This window comes from Vanessa cardui, chromosome 24 (assembly GCF_905220365.1).
Source record: "Vanessa cardui chromosome 24, ilVanCard2.1, whole genome shotgun sequence".
NCBI lineage: Eukaryota > Metazoa > Arthropoda > Insecta > Lepidoptera > Nymphalidae > Vanessa > Vanessa cardui.
The window spans coordinates 6,386,446-6,409,506 of record NC_061146.1 but is presented as its reverse complement, the minus strand read 5'-3'; the positions used below and the strand labels follow the sequence as shown (position 1 = coordinate 6,409,506).

At 34.3% G+C, this 23,061-nt stretch overlaps 4 protein-coding genes across 4 annotated transcripts; 2 read left to right on the top strand and 2 right to left on the bottom strand.

The window, feature by feature from the left end:
- Positions 1 to 2,190: 2,190 nt before the first annotated feature.
- LOC124540011 (phosphoenolpyruvate carboxykinase [GTP]-like) lies at positions 2,191 to 13,846 on the top strand. The gene is made up of 13 exons (XM_047117409.1): positions 2,191 to 2,469; positions 6,633 to 6,732; positions 7,151 to 7,296; positions 7,815 to 7,999; positions 8,455 to 8,577; positions 8,962 to 9,117; positions 9,654 to 9,757; positions 10,156 to 10,369; positions 10,709 to 10,901; positions 11,447 to 11,645; positions 12,275 to 12,424; positions 12,890 to 13,087; positions 13,590 to 13,846. The coding sequence occupies exons 1-13, from the start codon at positions 2,420 to 2,422 to the stop codon at positions 13,689 to 13,691; spliced, it is 1,920 nt and encodes a 639-aa protein (XP_046973365.1). The 5' UTR covers positions 2,191 to 2,419; the 3' UTR covers positions 13,692 to 13,846.
- A 492-nt stretch (positions 13,847 to 14,338) lies between these two features.
- LOC124539966 (sister chromatid cohesion protein DCC1) lies at positions 14,339 to 23,061 on the bottom strand. Its single transcript, XM_047117344.1, has 5 exons — positions 22,920 to 23,061; positions 16,873 to 17,063; positions 15,596 to 16,404; positions 14,847 to 15,010; positions 14,339 to 14,477 (listed from the first exon to the last, which is right to left on the bottom strand). Exons 1-5 carry the CDS (start codon positions 22,928 to 22,930, stop codon positions 14,372 to 14,374), a joined length of 1,281 nt encoding a protein of 426 aa, XP_046973300.1. The 5' UTR covers positions 22,931 to 23,061; the 3' UTR covers positions 14,339 to 14,371.
- Positions 17,213 to 19,323, top strand: LOC124539965 (mitochondrial import inner membrane translocase subunit Tim23). Its single transcript, XM_047117343.1, has 3 exons — positions 17,213 to 17,517; positions 18,409 to 18,516; positions 18,849 to 19,323. Exons 1-3 carry the CDS (start codon positions 17,304 to 17,306, stop codon positions 19,106 to 19,108), a joined length of 582 nt encoding a protein of 193 aa, XP_046973299.1. The 5' UTR covers positions 17,213 to 17,303; the 3' UTR covers positions 19,109 to 19,323.
- Positions 19,221 to 22,874, bottom strand: LOC124539964 (protein DENND6A). The gene has a single exon (XM_047117342.1). It carries the CDS (start codon positions 22,656 to 22,658, stop codon positions 20,970 to 20,972), a length of 1,689 nt encoding a protein of 562 aa, XP_046973298.1. The 5' UTR covers positions 22,659 to 22,874; the 3' UTR covers positions 19,221 to 20,969.

Sequence of the window (23,061 nt, the reverse complement as noted above, 5' to 3'; positions counted from 1 at the left end):
AAGGACCGCTTCTAGCATTCTTGCCACTTTTCTAAAGTAATCATTTTGCATTCTTATTTATATTTAGTTAAACTTAAGCTCTTGATGTCAATAATTCTTATGTAAAAAAAGGTATACACAATACGAGTTTTTTGAGCTTATTATCGTTTCTATTGGTTGAATTGAAAAGTAAGGTTCACAATTCTATTGTCTACGTAAAGACTTTACGCCGTTTTCCGTCTTGCCCAAGATCATAGCCCAAGTTATATGGTCGGATTAGAATCCCAATTCTTTACTTGTTCTCAGTGGCGGCCTAAGGCGTGGGCCACCGCCCACAACCTCGCGTTGCAAAGGGCCTCGCGCGCGAAATTTGAAAAAGTACAACATAACATTGGTCTCAGAGTACAATTAAAAAAAAACAAGGGCCTCGCAAACTGTATCTTGCCCACATTACGATTAGACCTTGCGCCGCCACTGCTTGTTCTGATTACTGGACCATCGATCTACATCACAATATCTCGAGCAATGTATATTAAAATGATCGAATTATATTAAAGTATAATATATACCTACCTACTTCACAAATATACATATATCCTTTCTACCTAAAACTACAAATTAAACCTTTTAAATTTAATGTTATCAAACATTTAATTTATTCGACCGTTGAAATATCATACTACGAATAGAATTTTAAGAATTTAAATACTCGTGTGACAAGAACCGCGCCCACGTTACATAAGCTTTACATACGTGACTTTATGTATATCACATATATTTATTTATTATCTTTGTTCGATATATATTGTCTTTGTTCGAGTAAGTCCTTGGTGGTAGGCCTTTGTGCAAGCCCACCTGAGTAGATACCAACCACTCATCAGATATTCTACCTCTAAACAACAGTACTTACGCAGTATTGTTGTGTTCCGGTTTGAAGGGTGAGTGAGCCAGTATACAGGGACATAGCATCTTAGTTCCCAAGGTTGGTGGCGCATTGACGATGTAAGGAATAGTTTATATTTATTACAGCGTCATTGTCTATGGATAATGGTGACCACTTACCTTCAGGTGGCCCATATGCTCGTCCGCCAGCCTATTCCATGAACAATAGTAAACTGTTTTTATTTAAAATGAAGTTCTTCCCTGCACTTTTTTTGTTGTTTGCCGTTAGTTGTATATGAAATGCTTTAACGAATAAGCCCGCGGAATGGTGAAGGAAAACCTGTACGTATTTTACGAAATAATGCCGTATTTGTAACCACTACACGCATTTCTAACTAACGAACAATATATTGGAACAAGCTTCAACCCGTATCATAAAGAGTAAAGAAAATCCCACCAGCCTGCTTAGATTTCTCGTTATTTCATGGTTCGGCGTCTGTGTGCCGAAGAATTTTGGACGAAATGACATTAGCACAATGCCAAATTTACCTGAACATCATAAAGGTATTTTCCTTAAAGAGGTAATTGTATATTTGAGGTTATGTTTCTAAATGATAGTTTTATAACTTTGTTATTTAATTTTTGATGCTACCTGCAAATGGGCACAGCATATACAAAAGAAGCAACGCTTTGCAACACAAAATGGAACTTCTATAATGAGATTTGTTATTGTTACTTTGTCGTATTGATTCGTTGTTTTGAAACGTTATTATTATTCTGTCGACGATGGTGAATTAAGTAAACGATTATTTATCTGTGTTTGTCTCGATTACTACTCGGCAAAATATTGTACACGTAATTTGTTTTTGCCTAACGTCCACGCAAACAATTTTGCTGTCGTGCAAAACATACAAGTCAGCTTAAATAGCTCAACCATAAATTGAGTAATATTTTAATTCTCTGAATATAATGAAATTCATTTAAACGTTACAGTTAAAATAAGGGGTTACAAAGAATATTAGTGCATACTTAAAACAACATTTCTTCTACAAAAAATAATTTTATGTGATCATTTTATAAGATTTGACTAATCTTTAACTAATGTCAAACACATGAAAGAAATTCATGTGTTAAATACTCTCACATAGAACTAATAACATTGCAATAATACCTTGAGCTTTGAACATAATCTGACGAAATGCGACATTCTATTCCGTCACTCACATCGAACGTAAGACAAGCCTGATTAGTAACATTATGTTTCCTACGTCATGCCAAGCCCGCGGATTCGACCAATCACAGCGCGCCGTTCGCTCACTCCCCCACCTATATATTGCGCGCACGCATTTGAAGCAACACTTGCTCTTTGATAATTATTCAGAACTTAGTCCCTTGTTATTAAATGGGTGAAAGGTTTAACATAATTAAATTTTATAAGTGGCTCATATTTTTATTCAGTTTTAGTAATTTGGATAAAATTTAGTACTTTTTTTTTAATTTAAATTCGCCGTAAAAGTATTGATTATATTTATTAAATTATTTTAATTAATTATTAAAAATGATGCACTTTAAAATCCTTCCCGAAAACTACGTGAATAAGGCCGCAAAGTAAGTATTTATTTATTCATTCTAGTTTTTAATGTTTTTTTTTTTTAATTGTATTTGGCTGTAACTTTTTTGTAGATAGCATTACATTTATTTAAATATGTCAGAAATAAGTCTAAATATTACCTAAGCCTGTGCAATTTTTTATAGCTTTAAATTGATCAATAATACTGATTTTAATTATGTTTATAATACTATTGTAAATTCTTCAAAATTGCCAACAATATTAATATTTCTTTGTCCAATTATTTTTAAAAAATCGTCATCAAACATCCGGCTTCCATATCGCCAAACGACCGTTAAACTATTTCATAGAACTAATTTAACCTAAGTCATAATAATACAATGATCTTGTTAATTTTACTTAATTGTTTGATATCATTATCATTGTGTAATAGCAGTTGATATAAAAGGAAGGCTACCTAATTAATGTGTCCCCATTTGCCCAAGTTAATCAGCAATATTCTGTACCTTGGAAATTAATATAAAAATTATTAACATATAATTCAAAATAGTTAATATATAAACGTGGAATGGTGTCAAGAATGCTAGCAGCATTTCCCCCGTTTTACTTTTTACTTCGAATGTAAAATAACTAATAATAACAGTGCTTAATAATTATTTTTATATGCGTTTGATACCTTACGATTAGTGTTTATTAGTTCTATAGACTTTAAAAGTACACACTGTAAACACCATTACATAATGCACCAATCTTGGTTGAAGATTTTATGCCCGGTAGGAAAGAAATACTTAGTACTTCTAAAGATTTATATAAAGCCTATACCCCTGTCAATGTTATAAGGAATATTGTTAATAATGTCACTTAAATTTTACGATCGTGTTCCGAAGTGAGTTTCGAGTTTATAACAGTAACACTTGTCAGTCGTTTCGACAAGTTGATCCTTGATCGTGTTTAAAGTAATGAATAATTTATATATAAACATGCAAGTTTTATGTTTGTCATGGTATTAACATGTACCGCGATCATACATTTTCAAGATATTATGTAATGGGATTTTTACTGATGAGACTTCTTTACTTAGCTTCTTGGCTTGTGAAAACGGTCTGGTTAGAGTAGGAATACTCACTGTTGCGTCGCAATATATTTACAACAATATCATGTATGTTCACAGTAACATTGATCACTTTGATAATCATTGTATATGCACTAGAAGTAAGGATAAGCTTATAACGCCAAGTTTCCGACTCTGCAAAGTCAATAAATCTTTCTTGGGGCAAGGTATCCATTTCTATAATAAAATTCCACAGACATTTTTAACTTTGCCGTCTCATAAATTCAAATCGTTTATAAAAAATACATAGGTGAAAAAGGCGTATTATTCGATACAAGATTTTGTAGATGATAAAAAAGCGTGGAATTAATACCTGTTGACTTCCAGGCAGGATATATTAATTTAATAATGGTATTAACTTAAAAATTAACTAACATGACTGTATTTTTTTAAATGTTGAAAAAGAGTAACTAGAGTAACTACTGAGTTTCTTGCCGGTTCTTCTCGGTAGAATCTACTTTCCGAACCGGTGGTAGCTTCACGTAATTGTTAAATGACGATTCAAAAGTGCTTGTAAAAGCCCACTTGAATAAAGTATACTTTGATTTTGGTTAGGTACCACTAACTCATACATTCTACCGCTAAGCAGCAATGCTGAGTCTTGTTGTGTTTCGGTTTGAAGGGTAAGTAAGCAAGTGTAACTACAGGCTCAATTTTTAATTTTGCAATGATACATTTATGGGCGTCATGACAACTTACTATCATTTGGCAAGTCTGTCTTCATATAAAAATATATAATCTGTAAAACTAAGTACGCATATAAAACAAAAGAAATGAGATGGCCTATTTTATTCTCTTTTTCTCTTAAAGTCCAATATAAACCGACGCGATTGAAAGGTTATTAGATTCACAATAAATTTCGAAGTCACAGCTTATTAAAACCTAATAGATTTGTATTGACCTGACCCAGGATTCAAATGCATAGTATCATTTGTATTGAAAGGCAAGCAGATGAAGCCTGATACTAAACTTAAAGAACAAATATAAAAACATGCATGATTTATTTAAGATTAGCTGTGTAGTGCGGTTCTGCCATTCATTAACCCGTTTTAGAGAAACGGAATGACAAATAAAAGTAATGGTCGCTTCGTGTTTAGTAACTCTTTAATTAATACGCATAATAACTTTAAAAGGTCTATTATTCTAACATCATTCAATAAAAAATGTGTTAAAGAATAGAAAAAAAAACGAAAATACTTTTCTTAGTAACTTTATCGCGAAACGCTGATAAAAGGATTATCAATAAATATTAATAATTAGATAGTTATTAACCACATAGCAACATGTATAAAGAAAGATATAATGAACACAAGAAATAAATTTGTTGAGGAAATGATTCTGCAAAAAATCTTCAAAGGCAAAAACGTTAGCTTTATGATTTCTCATCTCAAATCAGTTCAATAGCTTATTATTATTCATTTGGTGGTAGGGGTTTCAGTAATCCTTCCGTTTAGATATTGCAGTAACAGTAACAGCCTTTGAATTTCCCACTGCTGGGCTAAGGCCTCCTTTCCCATTAAGGAGAGGGTTTGGAACATATGAGTCGAGATGGCCCAGTGGTTAGAACGCGTGCATCTTAACCGATGATTGCAGGTTCAAACCCAGGCAAGCACCGCTGTTTCATGTGCTTAATTTGTCTTTATAATTCATCTCGTGCTCAGCGGTGAAGGAAAACATCGTGAGGAAACCTGCATGTGACAAATTTCATACAAAGTCTGCCACATGTGCATTCCACCAACCCGCATTGGAACCTTCTCCTCAAAGGGAGAGGAGGCCTTTAGCCCAGCAATGGGAATTTACAGGCTGTTGTTGTTGTTGTTGTTTGGAATATTAAATATTCCACCACACGTGACAGAATTTCTATGAAATGAGACACACGCAGGTTTCCTCACGATGTTTTCCTTCACCGCCGAGCACGAGATGAATTATAAACACAAATTAAGCACACATATATACGAAATCATCGGTCTTAACCGATCTTGCACCTTCATGCATCTTAATGCGCGCGTTCTAAACACTAACACACGGTCTTATACATATATATATATATATATATATATATATACTAACATCATCTATTCTACCGCCAAGCAGCCATATTTAGTACAGCTGCATTCTTGTTTAAAGGATTATCAAGCTTGTGTGTAAATAAGCTTGTGAACTATAGACCCAAAGAACTTAGAATCACGGTTACTAAAGTTGACATTGTATAAGCAGTGGTCGTAACAATATGTTATTAACAATAAATTAATAACAGAAATCAATAATTACATAAATCGAACGCAGCTTAAAATATCGTAGGTAAAAATCAAGTTTTCGACATTACTTGCGTTAGACTAAATCCAATCAAAAATAATAAAAATCCATAGACAATTAGACAATGCTCTTTATCTCTGGTCGTGGAATCGGTATCTTTTTTTTGTTGGGCTATTGACGTGCAAAGATATCAATTACACAATAAAAAATATCCAAAAGTAATTATTATTTTAGGATTTAATGTCGATAATACTGTAATCCTATTAGGTAGTCCATAGTCCTTATTTTGTTTAAATACGTTATGTAACCAATTTATTAGGCTACCGCTACTAACCACAAATATTGTTCATGATTAATCAAATAGTGCTGTCTCCTTCCTTCCAATTTTAATTCACTAGTGTCAGAAAGAGATTAATTTTTAACAAAACTTCGTCTGAGTAACTAAGTAAGTTAATTATTAAGACGCAAATTCGTATAATAAACTAATTATATAATTACATCACGTTTTTAAATTAGTTGTCGTAATTTGTGATAAGTATTAAATATCAATTAATTAATTTGTATAACGACGCATTATGTACTTATATCCTTAATGTAATGTATGTACCTAGTATTTCATATTTCTTAAGGTACATGATTAGAAGTATAACGTAAAATAAAAACATACCATTTAAAGTCATTAGAAATTTGTAATAACTGAAGTATATTTTCAGTAAGCCCTTAAATAAGTTTTCTTTTCAGTAAGACCTTCTGCGTTGCATCTACTTACCATTCTACCGTTAAATACTTGTGGTGTGTAAGTTTCAAAGGCTCTAATTTTGTTTTTACTTTCAGATGCGCCCAAATAGCCCTAGGGTGCAGCAGGGCTGCTCATCAAACTGCTCTCCGCGGCTCTATCAAGCTCAATCCTCAGATCGCTACTTTGACTCCCAAAGTAAGGCATCATTTACAACAATATTAGAATTATTTAACTGTTCGTAGTATTAACGCTCACATTCAGACAACGTTTTGTAAATTTCCAATATAGTTACGAACATGACACTCACTTTTGGTGTAAGACAACTTACTGCAATAGATTATAATTGGAAATGAGCAATTGTATCAGTAGATGGTAAGTGACCACTTACCGTAGCTGGTTTTAAACAGCAACAAATTTTATCACTTTGGCGCCTAATGTAGATGAGTTACATGCTGTTTAAAGTTAAATGCAATCAAAGTAAAGCCTGTCATAGGTTTCGAAATTCCGAAAAATCTTTTGAAAAAACGCTAAGTTTCGCTGGAGATACCCCAGTAATTATTATTGTTATTTGAAATAAATGCTTTTATTATATATAGTAATTATTAATTGTCAGGTACGAGCGTTTGTAGAGCGCAGTGCAGCGCTTTGTGAGCCCGAACATGTGCATGTCTGTGACGGCTCAGAGGCCGAAGCGAGCGCGTTGCTGCAGCTCATGCAGCAGCAGGGAACTGTGAAGCCGCTGCCGAAATATGAGAACTGGTAAATAAATATAATCATAGCTATATATCTTGATCAAGTGTTGCTCTACCAAAAAAAAAAACAATGTAATTTTTGACTTAGAATAAAGTATTTAGTAAAGTTTATTATTAAACAATTTTACACATTTCTGGCAGAATTAATTGCGATCATAACCTTTTCAAACCACGATAAAAAAAGTCAAAAATGGAAATCTTATAATATAAATAATATTGGACAATATCACATACATTACTCCGATACCAATGTAAGTAGATAAAGCAATTGTGTTATGGAAAATAAGAAGTAATGACGGTACCACAAACACCCAGACCTTTTTTTTGCTGGAAAAACGCATCACGCTCTTCCCCCACGTAATGGAAAGTGGGGGGGAAGTGTGGTACTCCCTGGTTTCCTGGACGCAGAATGGGAGGATTCCCGGGGTACAAACACCCAGACCTAAGTCAACATGTCAAAACTTTCTCTACGTAGACTCGTTAAGTTAACAATAAGTTAAAATAAAATGTTCCTTTATCTCGTAGTTGGCTGACGAGAACAGATCCAGCTGATGTGGCGCGTGTAGAGTCCAGGACTTTTATTTGTTCGGAGCGCGAACGCGACGTGGTCCCGATCGCCAGGGCTGGTCAGAAATCGGCCCTGGGCAACTACATCACGCCCGCTGATTACGACAAAGCTGTTACTGATAGATTCCCTGGATGCATGCGTGGTTAGTATAAGACTCCTACTCCTAAGACTATTAATAAATATGTAGAAAACCAAAAATATTCTTCTTCTTCTATCAAATAGGCTTTTACTAGATGTATATTCATTTTAATATGTGTGTATTCTACTGAGAAGAATAAGCAAGAGACACTTTTAGTAGTTACTCTTTTCCATGACCTCATCTTCTTTTGAGAACATTTGGAAAAATACGCATTCAAACAAACTGCTCTTATCCATTATTGGTGATTATAGGACGCACTTAATTATACGATATGTGATTTCTATGCGATATTTGCCCAAAAAAGCACGAGACAAATTTCAAAACACAGAAATATTTGAAAAATAATATTGACTCAATTCCAAAGCTTCTAAACATCGATAGCTTTATCCTCATTCTCTCTCCAAAGTGTATTTTTTATAGTTATTTAAATCACCAATTCATTGAAACTCTTTCATCAGGTCGAACCATGTACGTGATACCGTTCTCAATGGGACCGGTGGGCTCTCCTCTATCCAAAATCGGCGTGGAGGTGACGGATTCGCCGTACGTCGTCTACTCCATGCGCGTTATGACCAGAATGGGTAAGAGACTTTTAGATAAATATTAAATCTTATAGTACTTCTCTCTTTTTCGACATCCTTAGAAGAATATATTTTATTTTACAGTTAATTGTTATTTTTTGCTGTAATACGATTTCATATATACATATGTTTATGATGTAGTTAATTAATGATTATATTATTTTGCTATATGAATTACTAGTAGTCGCCCGTGGCTTTTCTCGCGTTTAATGGTATAAGTTGTCATGTGTTAGGCACAAAAAGTAGCGTATGTCCTTTCTTAGAGTTCAAGCTTGCTTCTTACCAAATTTCATCAAATTCGCTTCAGCGGTTTGGTCGTGAAAGAGCGACAGACAGACAGAGTTACTTTCACATTTTTATATAGATAATTTTGTCTTTAATCAGGTAACAAAGTCCTGGAAGCTCTTCGCAAGGATGAGAACTTCGTCCGCTGCTTGCACTCAGTCGGCCGCACCAGTAACCCCACCACCGGCTGGCCCTGTGACCCACCACGCACCATCATCCTGCACAGGCCGACGGATAACGAGATCATCAGCTACGGTACGAGATTATTTGAATTAGATTTTTAACTTTCGAGTAATATTCTTGTATATTTACAGTCATTTTATGGGTAGCTTACTAACTTTTGCGTGTTTTTAAAACTTTTTATTTATTTTTGGTGTCCGATTGATTTTCAGAATCACCCACTTTTATTATATTATAAAAATCACAAAATACACGGTTAGAATTTAGTGTTACATTCTCTCAAAATAAAATATGATAATGTAGATTATATGTTAATTTTGACTATATTATACGTATAGCTTTTAATTAAAAAATATCTGTGTCTTGTATTTTTTTTTTTTTTTTTTGGTATAGGTTGGTGGAAGAGCAGATGGGCCACCTGATGGTAAGTGGTCACCATCACCCATAGACAATGACGCTGTAAGAAATATTAACTATTCCTTACATCGTGAATGTGCCATCAACCTTGGGAAATAAGTTGTTATGTCCCTTGTGCCTGCAGTTACACTGGCTATAGGTATATATAGAAACAGTTAAAGGATTAGAAGCTTATTTATAATGTTTTCTCACAGGAAGTGGTTACGGAGGCAACAGTCTACTCGGCAAGAAATGTTTCGCTCTTCGACTCGGGTCCGTATTGGCGAGACGTGAAGGGTGGCTCGCTGAGCATATGCTGGTAAGTGATCTGACGTAATAAAGAAAAAACTAATTAATCCGGCTCGAAGGACCAATTGTTATAATATATCCTAACAAACCTTATGATTAATTAAATAAAAAAAATAACACGAATGACTAACTTACACTTTACAGATCTTTATTTATTTATAATTGAACACAATTACCATTACTACATAACTTTAATCAGTTACAAGAATATTTCAATACATAGATGGTTAATTAGTACGTACGTAAGAACAGTAAATACCACGACCGATACAAACAGACTCGAACCTAATCGACCGACAGTCAACCGAACATTAACCCGTTACTAAGCGTTGTGCCGTATTTATGTGATTCCGGTCGGTCCTGTTTGAGAAGAGGGTAGTTCTTGTAAGAATATGTTATTGTTCACAGATCGTAGGAATAACTGATCCGAAAGGACGTAAGCGTTATATCGCAGCTGCCTTCCCCTCTGCCTGCGGGAAGACCAACCTCGCCATGATGACGCCCAGTCTCCCCGGGTACAAAGTGGAGTGTGTGGGAGATGACATCGCTTGGATGAAGTTCGATAAAAATGGAGTTTTGAGAGCCATCAACCCTGAGAACGGTTTCTTTGGTGTAGCACCAGGTGAGAATGAAAGAATCTAAAATATTTTTTAATGTCAGTTAATTCAAGAAATATTTTCGATTTCTTAACACCTAGTCCCAATCATACGAGTCGTTTACCACTTTCTGTTCTTATGTATGCTTAGATATTTAAAATTGATTTTGATGCGGTTTTTTTAATAGATAGAGTGATCCGAGAAGAAGGTTTTTGGTTTATAATAAATGGAAAATATAGTAAAGAAACAAAAAAAAATTGTTGTATATTTAGTATCAGCATTGAACCCGTGCGAAGCCTAGGGCGGGTTGCTAGTCAATAATATAGATGATAAAAGTCATATAATAATTTGTCGCGTCCATTCAGGTACATCTGAAGCCACAAACCCTATCGCCATGGCATCGGTGTTCCGTAACACGGTGTTCACGAATGTTGCGGAGACGTCTGACGGCGGCGTGTGGTGGGAGGGCATGGGGAAGGCGCCCGAGAACCTCATGGACTGGAAAGGAAAGCCCTGGAACGCCACTTCCGGTACCCCAGCTGCCCATCCTAACTCCAGGTAACATTCTTACTCTTAACGGATATCATACTTATTGGCAGTATTCCAGAAGGCTATGTTACAGTATATGCCACCGGACTCCGTATATACATATATAATAAATAGTAACGAAACAGTAGTTACAATTGTACAATATATGAAATAATAGCTTATTATATTAAATAAACAATACCATTACATGGTATAAAACAAATTTGCTTACCGTTGTTTGACCCTATGTATATATTAGATCTTTAAAATCACGCAAATGGATTTTGAAGCGATTTTTTTAATGAATAAAGTCATTCGAGAGGAAAGTTTTTGTAAATAATACGTGTACAATATAGTAAAGAAACGCTGACCATTTAAGACGCTTCTAATGTGATGTCGTGAATACACGACTATTATACACACGAATATTTAGTATCAGCATTGCACCCGTGCAAGCCGGCTCAGGTCATGATTTTGTAATAATAACGATTTTGAACGAGCGTACGAATTCAAGCTTGAATGACTGGACATGGAATCCGATAAAAAAAATATTTTAATCCACTTCATTCTTACAGATTCTGCACGCCCGCGCAGCAGTGCCCCATCATAGACGAGCAGTGGGAGAGTGCAGAAGGAGTGCCCATTTCCGCCATCTTGTTCGGTGGTAGGCGACCGCAGGGAGTTCCGTTAGTGGTTGAGGCGAGGGACTGGCAACATGGTGTCTTCATGGGAGCTACCATGAGGTCTGAAGCCACCGCAGCTGCAGAACACGCGGTGAGTTGTTACCTTGGTATTTGTCTTACGTTTTCTTGAAGTAATAAAAATTTTTAAGCGTGTAATGTGACCTCAATTAAAAGAAAAACATTGATTCCATGCTACGTCCTGATATGTGATATTTGTAACACAAAGTTTTACTTTTCTCACTTATGTTAATTTCCACGCACACTTTTTACCACAATTGCGCCTATTATTATCTGGTCTGGGTCAATTTAGCATCGGATTAAACATGGTCCGAAAGCTTGACTTTTCTAAGATCATGAAAAATAATGGCTTGAAAATAGTTTCACTCTGTTAAACACTTGTCTTAAATTTGTACCTCTCACCTTGTGTTGTTCCGTCTTTTGTTTTCAAAGAAAGAGGCTTTAAATTAACTGACCAAATATAGTTACTTATTAGGGCTTTGAACTCTAAAGTTGGTGGCGCATTGATTATGTAATTGGAATGGCAAATATTACGTACAGCTCCAATGTCTATGGAAAGTGGTGACGTTTTACTATCAATTGGACCATTTGCCCACCTATTAATACTTTTAAAAAATAGCATCAAATTGGAATACTTCGAGTCCAATTCCACTTCAAATATTATTTTGATCCTCGTGAACTCAATTTTGGTATTGGTTATAGGGTAAAGTGATAATGCACGATCCATTCGCGATGCGGCCGTTCTTCGGATACAACTTCGGAGACTACCTCCGCCACTGGCTGTCCATGCCTCAGGAAGGAAGGACGATGCCGAAGATCTTCCACGTCAACTGGTTCAGGAAAAACGAACAGGTACACATTATATCAGTCTTAATTGTAAAGCAATACATTATAATTATTTCAGAGGAAAAATACTCGATGATAAATAGTTAATTTTGTGCAAATAAGAATTCAAATTTTTCTTTTATCTGTTGCCTTCATGGCTACTTGTTTAACTGAGACATTATTACATACATCCATATTTCCAATTCGACAATATTACGATTACTCGTCGGCTAATCCGTTTTGAGTAGGTAACACCCACCCATCATATAATCTACCGCCAAATAGCTCCGATTGTCGTGTCGTGGTTTGAAGTATGAATGAAGTTGTCTGACTATGTTCACAACGTGTAACGTATATTAATGGTAGTGACCACCCCTCCTCCTCTTTACTCCTCATCATCAGGTCCATCATTTGGGCCACGTAATCCTACATATATAGTAATGAAATTCAAATAATCTCGGCGATATCCCTAACGAATGTCCCAACCTTCAGGGTCAATTCCTCTGGCCGGGCTTCGGCGAGAACTCCCGCGTGTTGGAGTGGGTGCTCAGGCGCTGCGACGGCGAGGCGTGCGCGCGAGACGCGCCGCTCGGCCGCGTGCCGGCCGCGGGCGCGCTGCGCACGGACGGACTCGCCGACCTCGACCTTGAACAGCTCTTCAGCACGCCCCGTGACTTCTGGATGCAGGAGGTCAGTATGAACTAGACCTAACTAGATTGTGTTGTAGTGCAACTTGACCAATAAATCTTTATTATTATATTATTATTATTACCTCACTCAGCTGCTTAGCATATTGGGGAACGGAATATTAACTAATATAAAGCTTTAAGGCTTAGATTATGTGTGTATGAAGATAGTGTGTCGCGCTTCAAAAGATAGACGGCAAATAAGCAAACTTTATTATCTTGGGTGTGACATTTACGCCCGAAACTGGCAAAACGTCATACTACGTAACTAATATGCGTGTAGGTTAGTGGCTAGCTATTGACCGCTATTTATTGACGCCTCTTTATTGTGACAGTCTATCTAGACAAATAATCCTTATTGAGATTTTATGCCTTCTAATTTTACAAAACTCAAAAAGTCAATAAACTGATGTATAGAAATACATTAATCTCATTAGACCTTATTTAGTCACTAAACAAATTTTTGTACCAAACAGATTTTTCTAATACTATTTCTTTTCTTACAGGCGGATTGCATAGAAAAGTACTTCAAAGAAGAAGTAGGTGATGACCTTCCGAATGAGATGTGGGATGAACTGAACAAGCTTAGGAAAAACTTTCAACAGTAAGCTTCGATTGCCAAAGATGTAATTATAAGTCTAGGATAAGAATTAATTATTTTCCATACGATATTATACGTCTACGTTCTTGAATAAAAACATTAATAATTTAAAGTACATTTAAATTATGATATGTAAACATTGTATTCTCCTTAAAACACATACAAAATTTTGGCGATTAAATATTTTTTTTTATTTTACTGGCAACTCTTGATGTGTATTAAAAATTAAAAGGCTGTGCTCTTTAGGTTAAACTTACAATAAAAATCTTGTATATAATACTGAAATGATTGTGTATATAAAAATAAAATGATATATTATAATCTTTAAATTGTTATTTTATTTTCACATAACTTAACATCATGACTAATTCTTATACAACATTTATAGAAAGACTAGTCAAACCATTTCACCCCATTGGGGGTGAAATACATTTATTGATTCCCCATACAATTTTTTGCTCCCCTTTTTACTCTTAAGTGGTGATTTTCATGATCAAAACTTATGTTTCGGAAACAAACTATCTCCATACCTAATTTCATCTAAATCGGTACAGCGGTTTAAATTTAAAGATAAATAACAACAGACAGAATAACTTTGGCATTTATAATATTAGTACAGATAAAATAAAAATAATAGTTGTTTTTAACCAATACTATATTTTCTATCAAATGTACAACAAATTTATATCATTTCATGTGTTTGGCTGAGAATACTCGGACGCCATCTTGTGTGGATGCGCGCGCATGCTTCGTTAACAACGCGTTCACGTTTAACTTTTCTGTGGCGTACAACCTGAAAATCAATTGAATTTTTTAATAAGTCTCACTCAGGTGATATGCTATTTAAATTCGAGTGTATTTAAAATTTTATGACTTTTATAGTTAATTTTGTATATCATTTTACGATCGATTTCAGTGGTGAGGTTCGAACTCGTTTTTACATATAGGCAAGATTAAAAATATAATACAATTTTGACTAGCACTTGTTTTCTGTAAGCTTTTATTTAGAATAGCAACTCCAAAAATATTTGTCTTATTATTTTTTACTTTAGGTAACTTTAAAATATACTGAAAAATCTCAGTTAAATACTTGGTTAAACTAGTATTAGGCACACCTAATATAATGTCTTAATGTATGCATGTATAAGAATGCAATACTTACTCAATATATGGCGATATTTCATTGACGGTCCATTTTGGTTTTGTTTGAAACAGAACTTTGAATCTTTGGTTTATATCTTCAGGGAGATCATTTTCTGAAAAACCCCACACAACTTGGGGGGTTGATGTTTTGTCAACCAGAGCAATGCCGGCTAGCAAGGATTCCTAGAAAAAACAATTCAATTAAATCTGTATAACTTGTGCCAAAAAACTTTCAAAACTTTAATTAAGTAAGTAAATTGATAGATGACAATAAATGGGATTCTGGAAGTTGTTCCATCAGAAAGTTAATCATGGGATCGAAGATAAGACCCTTGTGACTGCAATTAAACTGGCATCTTGCAGCTCCCTATTCAAATACTAAGCATTCAATTGGAGTATACGTGGTATCCACGCAGCATGCACAAAGTAACACTGAACTCATCAGTACCGATTCTGAGACTAATATTACAAAGTTGTTTGTGAAAAAATGAGACACGATATGAAAAGAATAGCCAAAGCTATGTACGATACTGAAACAGACGAGCATATGAGCCACCTGATGGTGAGTGGTCACCACCGCCCATAGGCAATGGCGCTGTTAGAAATTAATCATTGCTTACGTCGCCAATGGACCACCAACCTTGGGAACTAAGATGTTATGTCCCTTGTGCCGTCCCTTCAAACCGGAACACAACAATACTATGTACTGTTGTTTGGCGATAGAATATCTGATATCTAATATTTTGTTCTAAATAAAAACATCCTTACATCTGTCGTCATCCCTTCAGGCACTGAATCTCTCCAAGCTTGCAAGAATTCAATCAAATTGAATTTGCCAGCACTTTTCAGCAACACTCTCGCCAAAAACCTACAAACTTTATTCTCTTTATACCGATAGTACTGCACCCCATCCTCTACAACAGACTCCTCTGAATAAAACGTGAACATGGCCTTCAATATACTCTCCGGAACTAGATCTTTCAAACTCTCCAGGGTGACTTCCTTCGATATTTTATCCAATGACCAGGAATTTTCATCGATTAAATCCAACAAGTAGGAAAGAACACGAAATTCGTAATCGAATTCCAGTAACCGATAATGATCATCGATTCGAATCGCCTGTATCTTGACTAGCTCGTCATCCAACTCCTCTCTGGATGACTGTACTTGATCGAAGATCTCATCATAAGTCAATAACTTCGATTTATCGACCGAATACTCGAGTTCCGATCCTCGATACTTCGTTGGTTCCAGAAGTTTCCTCAGTTTCGATAAACGTGGTTTGCAAGGCTTCAGCTCGTAGTAGGTGAAGAATGTGTCCAAAATGTCTTTGAACACGATATTCCTGGGCGGTTTCTCTTCATCACATTCGGCAGATTTGTTTAAACTGGTATTCGATCTCTCGAACGATGAATCCGAATCGCCTTCCATGGAATTGTTAGCGTTAGTTTCATCGAGGCCCGTTGAGGCAGCGAAAAGCAAATCCGGTACCAATAGCAAGCTGTTCGAAGTCTCAGCCTCTTTGATGTCGTACGTTTTATTGCTTGTACATAAAACTGCATTCTCATCCGTGTCACCTACAATATAAAACATTTTATCCTTTAAAAAATATAAATCTGCAAGCCTGTTTGGACAAAGTTACAAAAACTGTACGTAACCTTCGACTAATTTCGGCGACAGCCACAAATTGACCAACTGCGCAGGGCATATTACATTCCTCCCAATGTGAGCACACACAGGTGCGCTCCCTGTATCTCACACCTATAACCAGTGTGATATCATAAAATGAAATCACTGCCTATTAGAGTTATCGGCTCAAATCGATATTTGAACCAAGAATCTCGGAATTTGCAGCAAAAATAGCTGCTATTTATTTATTATTAATTAGGCATTTGTTTTTATTTCAGTGATATGAGATTTTAACACGTCATGTAAATTGCCTAACGATATATCTTCGAAAATGACACATTTACAGCGAAAACTAATTAAGATCTATTAACGACAGTAATAACAATGAAAATTTTATTAAACATGTATTAATGTACCTTTGAATATTAATTGGTTTCCCGCTTCGATTTCCTTAAGTAAATTATCATCTAAAAGCATCAGTCTTAAATTGTGGTTCTGTTGATCGGGACCCGGAAATCGTAATACTTGAGTTGTCTCTGTTAATTCAGATTCATGGAGTTTAGCTGTTTTTATAACTTTTCTAACGTCGTCCGAAGTTCTTTCTTCACTAGAACAAAACATTAATATATTATATCGTATGGCAACATTATTATCTCTGAATTTAGTTATATAGTCTATTCTTAGGTATTTTAATCTGTAGTAAGAATATGTCAGTGTGTTCATACTTCATAATGACTTAATGACAATTCGTACGACATTTCGAATTTGACCCTTGTAAATTAACTGCGTGATTGCAGGATTACGAATATTAGTTTTAGAATAGCCAATTTAGTGTAAATAAACGAAAATGTCATTATTTAGTGATATAATACCGATAAATAAAAATGAGGAGAAGAAATCGGCCAGCGCAAACCTATCGCCCTATCTTAACTTCGATCCGCACTATATACCGAAAATGCAACCAGAATTCTTATATCCTGATGAGAGCCACATGGCTTCGACTGCTAGACGATCGAATGTCGCTTTACCTATTATCGGAATGTCGTTTATGTCAGGCTCAGGTAATTTACACACATTTATATCAGGAAGTAACCTCTAGTCTTAACAATTTACGTAATAATTAATATAACTTGCTCATGGCATGAATAAATGAATTTGCAGCTAATATTATACTTTGGTTACATGTTTGTCTAATTCATAGATGAAACAAAGAACTAACTCAATTGAAACCTGTTTGGGTACACATAAATTGTTATTTATTAAACAACTCTCCTAGCAAAGGCTGTTATAACACACTGCTATAGATATTATTTATAAAACCCAATCATCAGATCCTATAGTTACTAAATTAAAAAAATAGATACTGTATAGTTGATATATCTTTGTTCGCATTAACAATGGAACAAATAATTTTATACTGCTTACAAATATCATGAAAATATAAACAATGCACTACAATACAAATAAGTGTAAACAATGTATTGTCACTAGTCTGTAAATATTGATGGTGATAATTATTAATTTACACAATATCTATTGTATAGAAAATAAGACAAAACTGTACTAACTTTATTAAACTTCTGAAATGTAATCTATAGGTTATATTGACTGGAAGATGATTTAGTTAAAAATTAAATCATTTAATTTTAAGAAAATAAATTATTTCCTGTATACACTTATATTGGATACAACTTTGGAAAAATATCTTTTTAAAGGATAACTAAATAAAATACCAATTATTTGTATGTAAATTAACAATAGAATATGTATAAGAGCAACATATCTTTGGTATATATTTATATAATTATAGTCACAAAACATGTATTTTATTCCTGGTTGTTATGTATAAAAATATATCTTAACAATACATATAAAAATATTTTAATAATAAACTTGCTATATGCTTTTAAACAATGGCAAGACCATCTACAATGAATCCATTTTATTTTCAGGTTTAGGGGGTATGGCTGGTCTCTACAAAGGATTAAGAGCAACAACTCTGGCGGGACAAACGGGCAAAGTTCGCAGGACACAATTAATTAACTATGTAATGAAACAAGGTCAGTATTGTCAATGTGATTGATTATTTTTAATTTTCTTATATTTTTGTTGAATTTAAATATTTGAACTCATACTTTAATTTATAATTTATTTGTGATATAAGTGAGATGTAAGCTTGCTGTGTCTTACACAGCAAGAGGATTTGGTAAAATATTAATTATTTTACTAATATTTTGCAGGTACCTTTTAAGTACACTCAACAAAAAAAAATCAATTAAGTTATTAAAAATATCAAAAATTTAAAAACTAATATCTTTATGTTGATAAACAGTATTCTTAAATTCTGCTAATCAAAATGTTGATTGTAAGAAAGTTTTTGTTTTATTTACAGGCACAACAACAGGTTGTACTCTAGGTATCTTAGCTTCATTTTATTCAAGTATTGCCCTTGGAGTTACTTGGCTCCGCGATAAAGAAGATACCGCCAACACATTCATTGCTGCAACGGCTACTGGAATTCTCTACAAAAGCACGGCCGGTCTCCGCTCAATGGGCTTAGGGGCAGCTGCCGGAATAACCCTAGCAGGATTATATACCCTAATAACGGATAATGATAATATATGGAGTAAAGCTAGATATATCAGAATGTAAAACCGCCTGTTAGTCATGTAAATAATAGATTTAATTGTTACGTTACGTCGTCAGCACCTAAGAATCTTTCAAGTGTATGTAGGATTTATTTATACCATGTCCTGTTCACTTGTCTAGTCTAGTGCATCTGGAATGTTATCCTGTTCGGTTCTGAGCCCTATATCGAGTCAGGAGTCAATCCAAGCCATTAATAAATAAAACAATTTGTTTGAAAATATTATAGTTTAATTTTTAATCTACATTGTCTATATTTACATATCCTTATCAGTGCAATCCTGGGAGCTGTGTAATTACAACATAGGTTAAAAATATATTTCTATTTAAATTATCATCTAAAATGGAATATGAGGATTATTACGATGGGATATGTTACATATAAAGTGGAGCTTGTCATTTTACAAACACAAGGTTGAGCAAACATTGAATTTAAAGAAATCTATTACAATATGCTAACAATATTCATACATAGCTAAATCCAAAAATAAGCAATGCTAAGTATTACATTAAAAAATATATTGATTTGAATATTACAAAGTTGTGATTTGCATTTTTTTAAAAGGTATACAGGAAAATTTGGCACCAATTATAAAAAAAATTAAGCAATTTTATAATTTGTCTGGTATGACATAATAATAATTATTTGCAAGTTTGATAAGCCACTGAATATTGGATCATATAATCCAAAATATCAACATGAAGAAGCGAGATAAGGCTTATCATTATTTCACAGTTTACCTTCACATCATAACTACTTTAAAATTTGGATGGATTTCATACCAAATATTTTAGACATTTCTTAGAGATTCCATAATTTTAAATATAATTCATTTCGTAAATATGCGAACTTCATTTAATTTTGCTTAAACACATGGTTTAAAATTATAATAATTTTAAAATATACATATACACATTAATTCATGCTCCATTACAACAAAATCTAATCCTCAAACACATTATTATTATATTAAAAAAAGTGTTTTAATTGGGTTATATTGTTTAATTTTTAATGTTAACAATTTTGCAAAACATACTTGTAAAGAAATTCAATTAACTAGTATATTACTTAAATTTCTTTGTCTTTCTTATTAGTTACTATTTGATATTAAAAGGTTTTCTTAATATTCTAATTTTGATTTGATAGCTACTAATTTAAGCACGAAACAATAAAATTGACATTGGAATCATTATCTTGTGTTGTTATGATAACAACTGATAAGGGATCAAATGATCACCGAGGAACGAGATAAAACCATACATAGACAATAGAAACATATCTGGACCAAAACTCACAAAAGAATAATAATTATTGCCATGTGTTACTGATACTCGGTAATAGTAAACATATCATACTTTAGTAACTATAATATTTATTTCTTATTTGCTCATTGTCAGAATTACACCTGTTGTGGAACAGTTTACTTTGTCTGTGAAATGTTGGGTCAAATACAAAAAAGTAGGCATTGAGTTTACTAGTGAATCTCTCACTAGAGATCAATAAAATGTATGTATAAGTGATATTCCATACATTTTTACAATTACAATTAAAATAATTATTTATAACTAAAATGATAGCACACACATCAACAAGAAGTAGGCATACAAATATTAATTCAAATGGAAAGACTGATTATTATTAGGAAGATATCAACTTTTTTACAAAGTTAATAATATAATCATTGTAGTTGTTTAAAAAATAGCATAACTCTGTGTAAGTAAACTATGTGTAGGAAAATAAACTATTTTCTAAATAATTTGGCTGATTATATTACACGCAAGCAACAGTCCTATAGTAAGTATTCTTCAACTGAATTTTGCAGTCGTTGCTACAACCTCTCAGCCCTGAGGTGCAGCAGTCTGTATGTCACGAAGCTGCATTTAAAATAGACTTCATATCTTCCGGCAGAATACAGTTCAAGTCCTCCAATCTCCTCGCTAACAATGTACGAGTATTGTCCGCCACAGGAGGGTCACTCTTCAATACTTCCCGTAGCTTTAAAACCATATCAACAATTTCCACCTCCTTTTTCCCAATTGACCATTTCTTGAGATCACTTTCAGCCAAAGCTTCAAGTTGTAAAGCGTGTAACTTATTTGTCAAGTTGCTGTGACGCTCATGGAACCAAGCGCCGAAATTAGGTGTCCTAAAAAAGTTTCTGTATAAACCGATCCAATCACCTTTAATCCCTGTTGTCAAATGAGGTCCAGCTTGTTGCAGGGTAGCAAAGAAATCTTCAGGATTAAAGGGATTCGGGATAGGTGGTGCTCGGAAGGGTGATATATTTTTCTGTAACGGCATCAATGATGCCATGTATCTTTCCAATGGAATCATAAAACTTTGGGTCAATTCCAATAAATGTCTTTTTACCATTGCAGTCTGAACTTCCGATGGCCTGTCTGTCCTAATACCATTATGAAGTTTTTTGATTATAGATTTATCTTTTTCTAAATATGGTTTGTATTGAGTGTAAACCCCAGGAGCTGTGTCCAAGTTTTTCATACTACCTACTTTCCGTAACTTAGTCTTGATAGATGTTGTGTCACTTAATTTTATAGTGTGAGGCCAATGTTGCAATGTTTTTGTAAAGAATGGATTGGTAACACCTAATATTACGCAAGGTGGGTTAAACTGCTTACGAGTGAACTCTTTAAATTCACTATCATGTATTGTGAAATATGGTCTGTACTCTGCAGAGTATGGCAAAGGTTGAATAAGATAAGTCAAAGCCTGCACCAAAGCTGAACATTCTGTCGGTGAACTTGCCATGACAACTATAGGCTCCGCTGTTAAGACAAGCTCCCATAATAAATGTAGATGTGATATTAGACTAGACAGAGCATCAAAGACATTAACATCCTGAATTGATACCAATATGTGAGGTACATTTGGAGAATGCACTTGTTTAATTATGTCTGACCTTGATACCTTTCCGGTCTGTTGATTCGGTATATATGACTGAAATACAGTTCCTAAGACAGGCAGTAATGTATTCTGTCCGGCGTCAAGTCTCGGCCACCTATTTATATCGTGGCAAGCAGCCTCCAAGCTTCTCTCTCCATCTTCAAAGTGTTTTGGTGCTATTAATTGAATAACCTTATAAAATAAATTTATGAATGGCAACCGCGTCAGCAATATTATACTTTTCTGGAAATACCCTCGTGGTAAAGATGGATCTTTTACTTGACGGAAATATACGAAGCCCCAGTAATGCGTTGAATCAGCCCGAAGCGTTGGCACACTCTCCTCGTTATAAATTAATTGCTGTCGCGTAAGAGGTGCACGGGAACGCAGTTTAACGTGGAACTGGGTATCTCCCATACAACCAGAATTCGAATCGGGAAAAGCTAAATAACAAATATTGCATTTCTCTTGATCTGTCAATTTCACGCCCGGGGGATAAACGTTTTCCATTGCCTGTCCGAGTTCTAAGTCGAATGTTACGACACAAATGCAATGAAGCCAATCGGAAAACCTGCTCCATTTCGCATTAAACTCCCGTTCTTCCAATGTCGTAATGTCACTGCACGCATAACTTTCCATACCACAAGCCATTGTTGTTTATTATTCTTTAAACATTTTGTTCGAGTTCTTACGTATGATATTAGATAATAAAAAAATATTAACGTGATAATAACATTGTTTATATTGACATAAGCGTTTTTTTTTGTCCACAGCACGTAAAAATTAAAATACGAGAATTAAAAGATTTAGCGACAACAGCTGTTCCGTCAACATGGCCTCGCGCGCCAAAACTGAACTAAAATCTAAGTAGACATGAATGATAGTTTGAATAAAATGATTTTGGTTTCTTACCTAGTCTCCATCACAAATAAATTATATATTAAAATACTATTTATTTCTTTCCTAAAACAAAGTAAAAAATTTAACACTCAATCTATAAAAGCTGTATAAAAAGTTATTAATTGCTACAAAACTTAAAAGCAAAACACTTCAT

What these genes read in the sequence shown, in the direction of transcription:
- LOC124540011 (XM_047117409.1), top strand. Translation starts at nt 2,420, where the DNA reads ATGATGCACTTTAAAATCCTTCCCGAAAACTACGTGAATAAGGCCGCA. An exon ending in TACGTGAATAAGGCCGCAAA is followed by an intron (nt 2,470 to 6,632) that starts GTAAGTATTTAT and finishes TTTTACTTTCAG; the next exon opens with ATGCGCCCAAATAGCCCTAG. An exon ending in GCGCGTTATGACCAGAATGG is followed by an intron (nt 8,578 to 8,961) that starts GTAAGAGACTTT and finishes GTCTTTAATCAG; the next exon opens with GTAACAAAGTCCTGGAAGCT.
- LOC124539965 (XM_047117343.1), top strand. Translation starts at nt 17,304, where the DNA reads ATGTCATTATTTAGTGATATAATACCGATAAATAAAAATGAGGAGAAG. An exon ending in GTCGTTTATGTCAGGCTCAG is followed by an intron (nt 17,518 to 18,408) that starts GTAATTTACACA and finishes TTTTATTTTCAG; the next exon opens with GTTTAGGGGGTATGGCTGGT. An exon ending in TAACTATGTAATGAAACAAG is followed by an intron (nt 18,517 to 18,848) that starts GTCAGTATTGTC and finishes TTTTATTTACAG; the next exon opens with GCACAACAACAGGTTGTACT.
- LOC124539964 (XM_047117342.1), bottom strand. Translation starts at nt 22,658, where the DNA reads ATGGCTTGTGGTATGGAAAGTTATGCGTGCAGTGACATTACGACATTG.
- LOC124539966 (XM_047117344.1), bottom strand. An exon ending in AAACCAATTAATATTCAAAG is followed by an intron (nt 16,405 to 16,872) that starts GTACATTAATAC and finishes TTTATATTGTAG; the next exon opens with GTGACACGGATGAGAATGCA. An exon ending in CTGAAGGGATGACGACAGAT is followed by an intron (nt 15,011 to 15,595) that starts GTAAGGATGTTT and finishes TGTTTTTTCTAG; the next exon opens with GAATCCTTGCTAGCCGGCAT.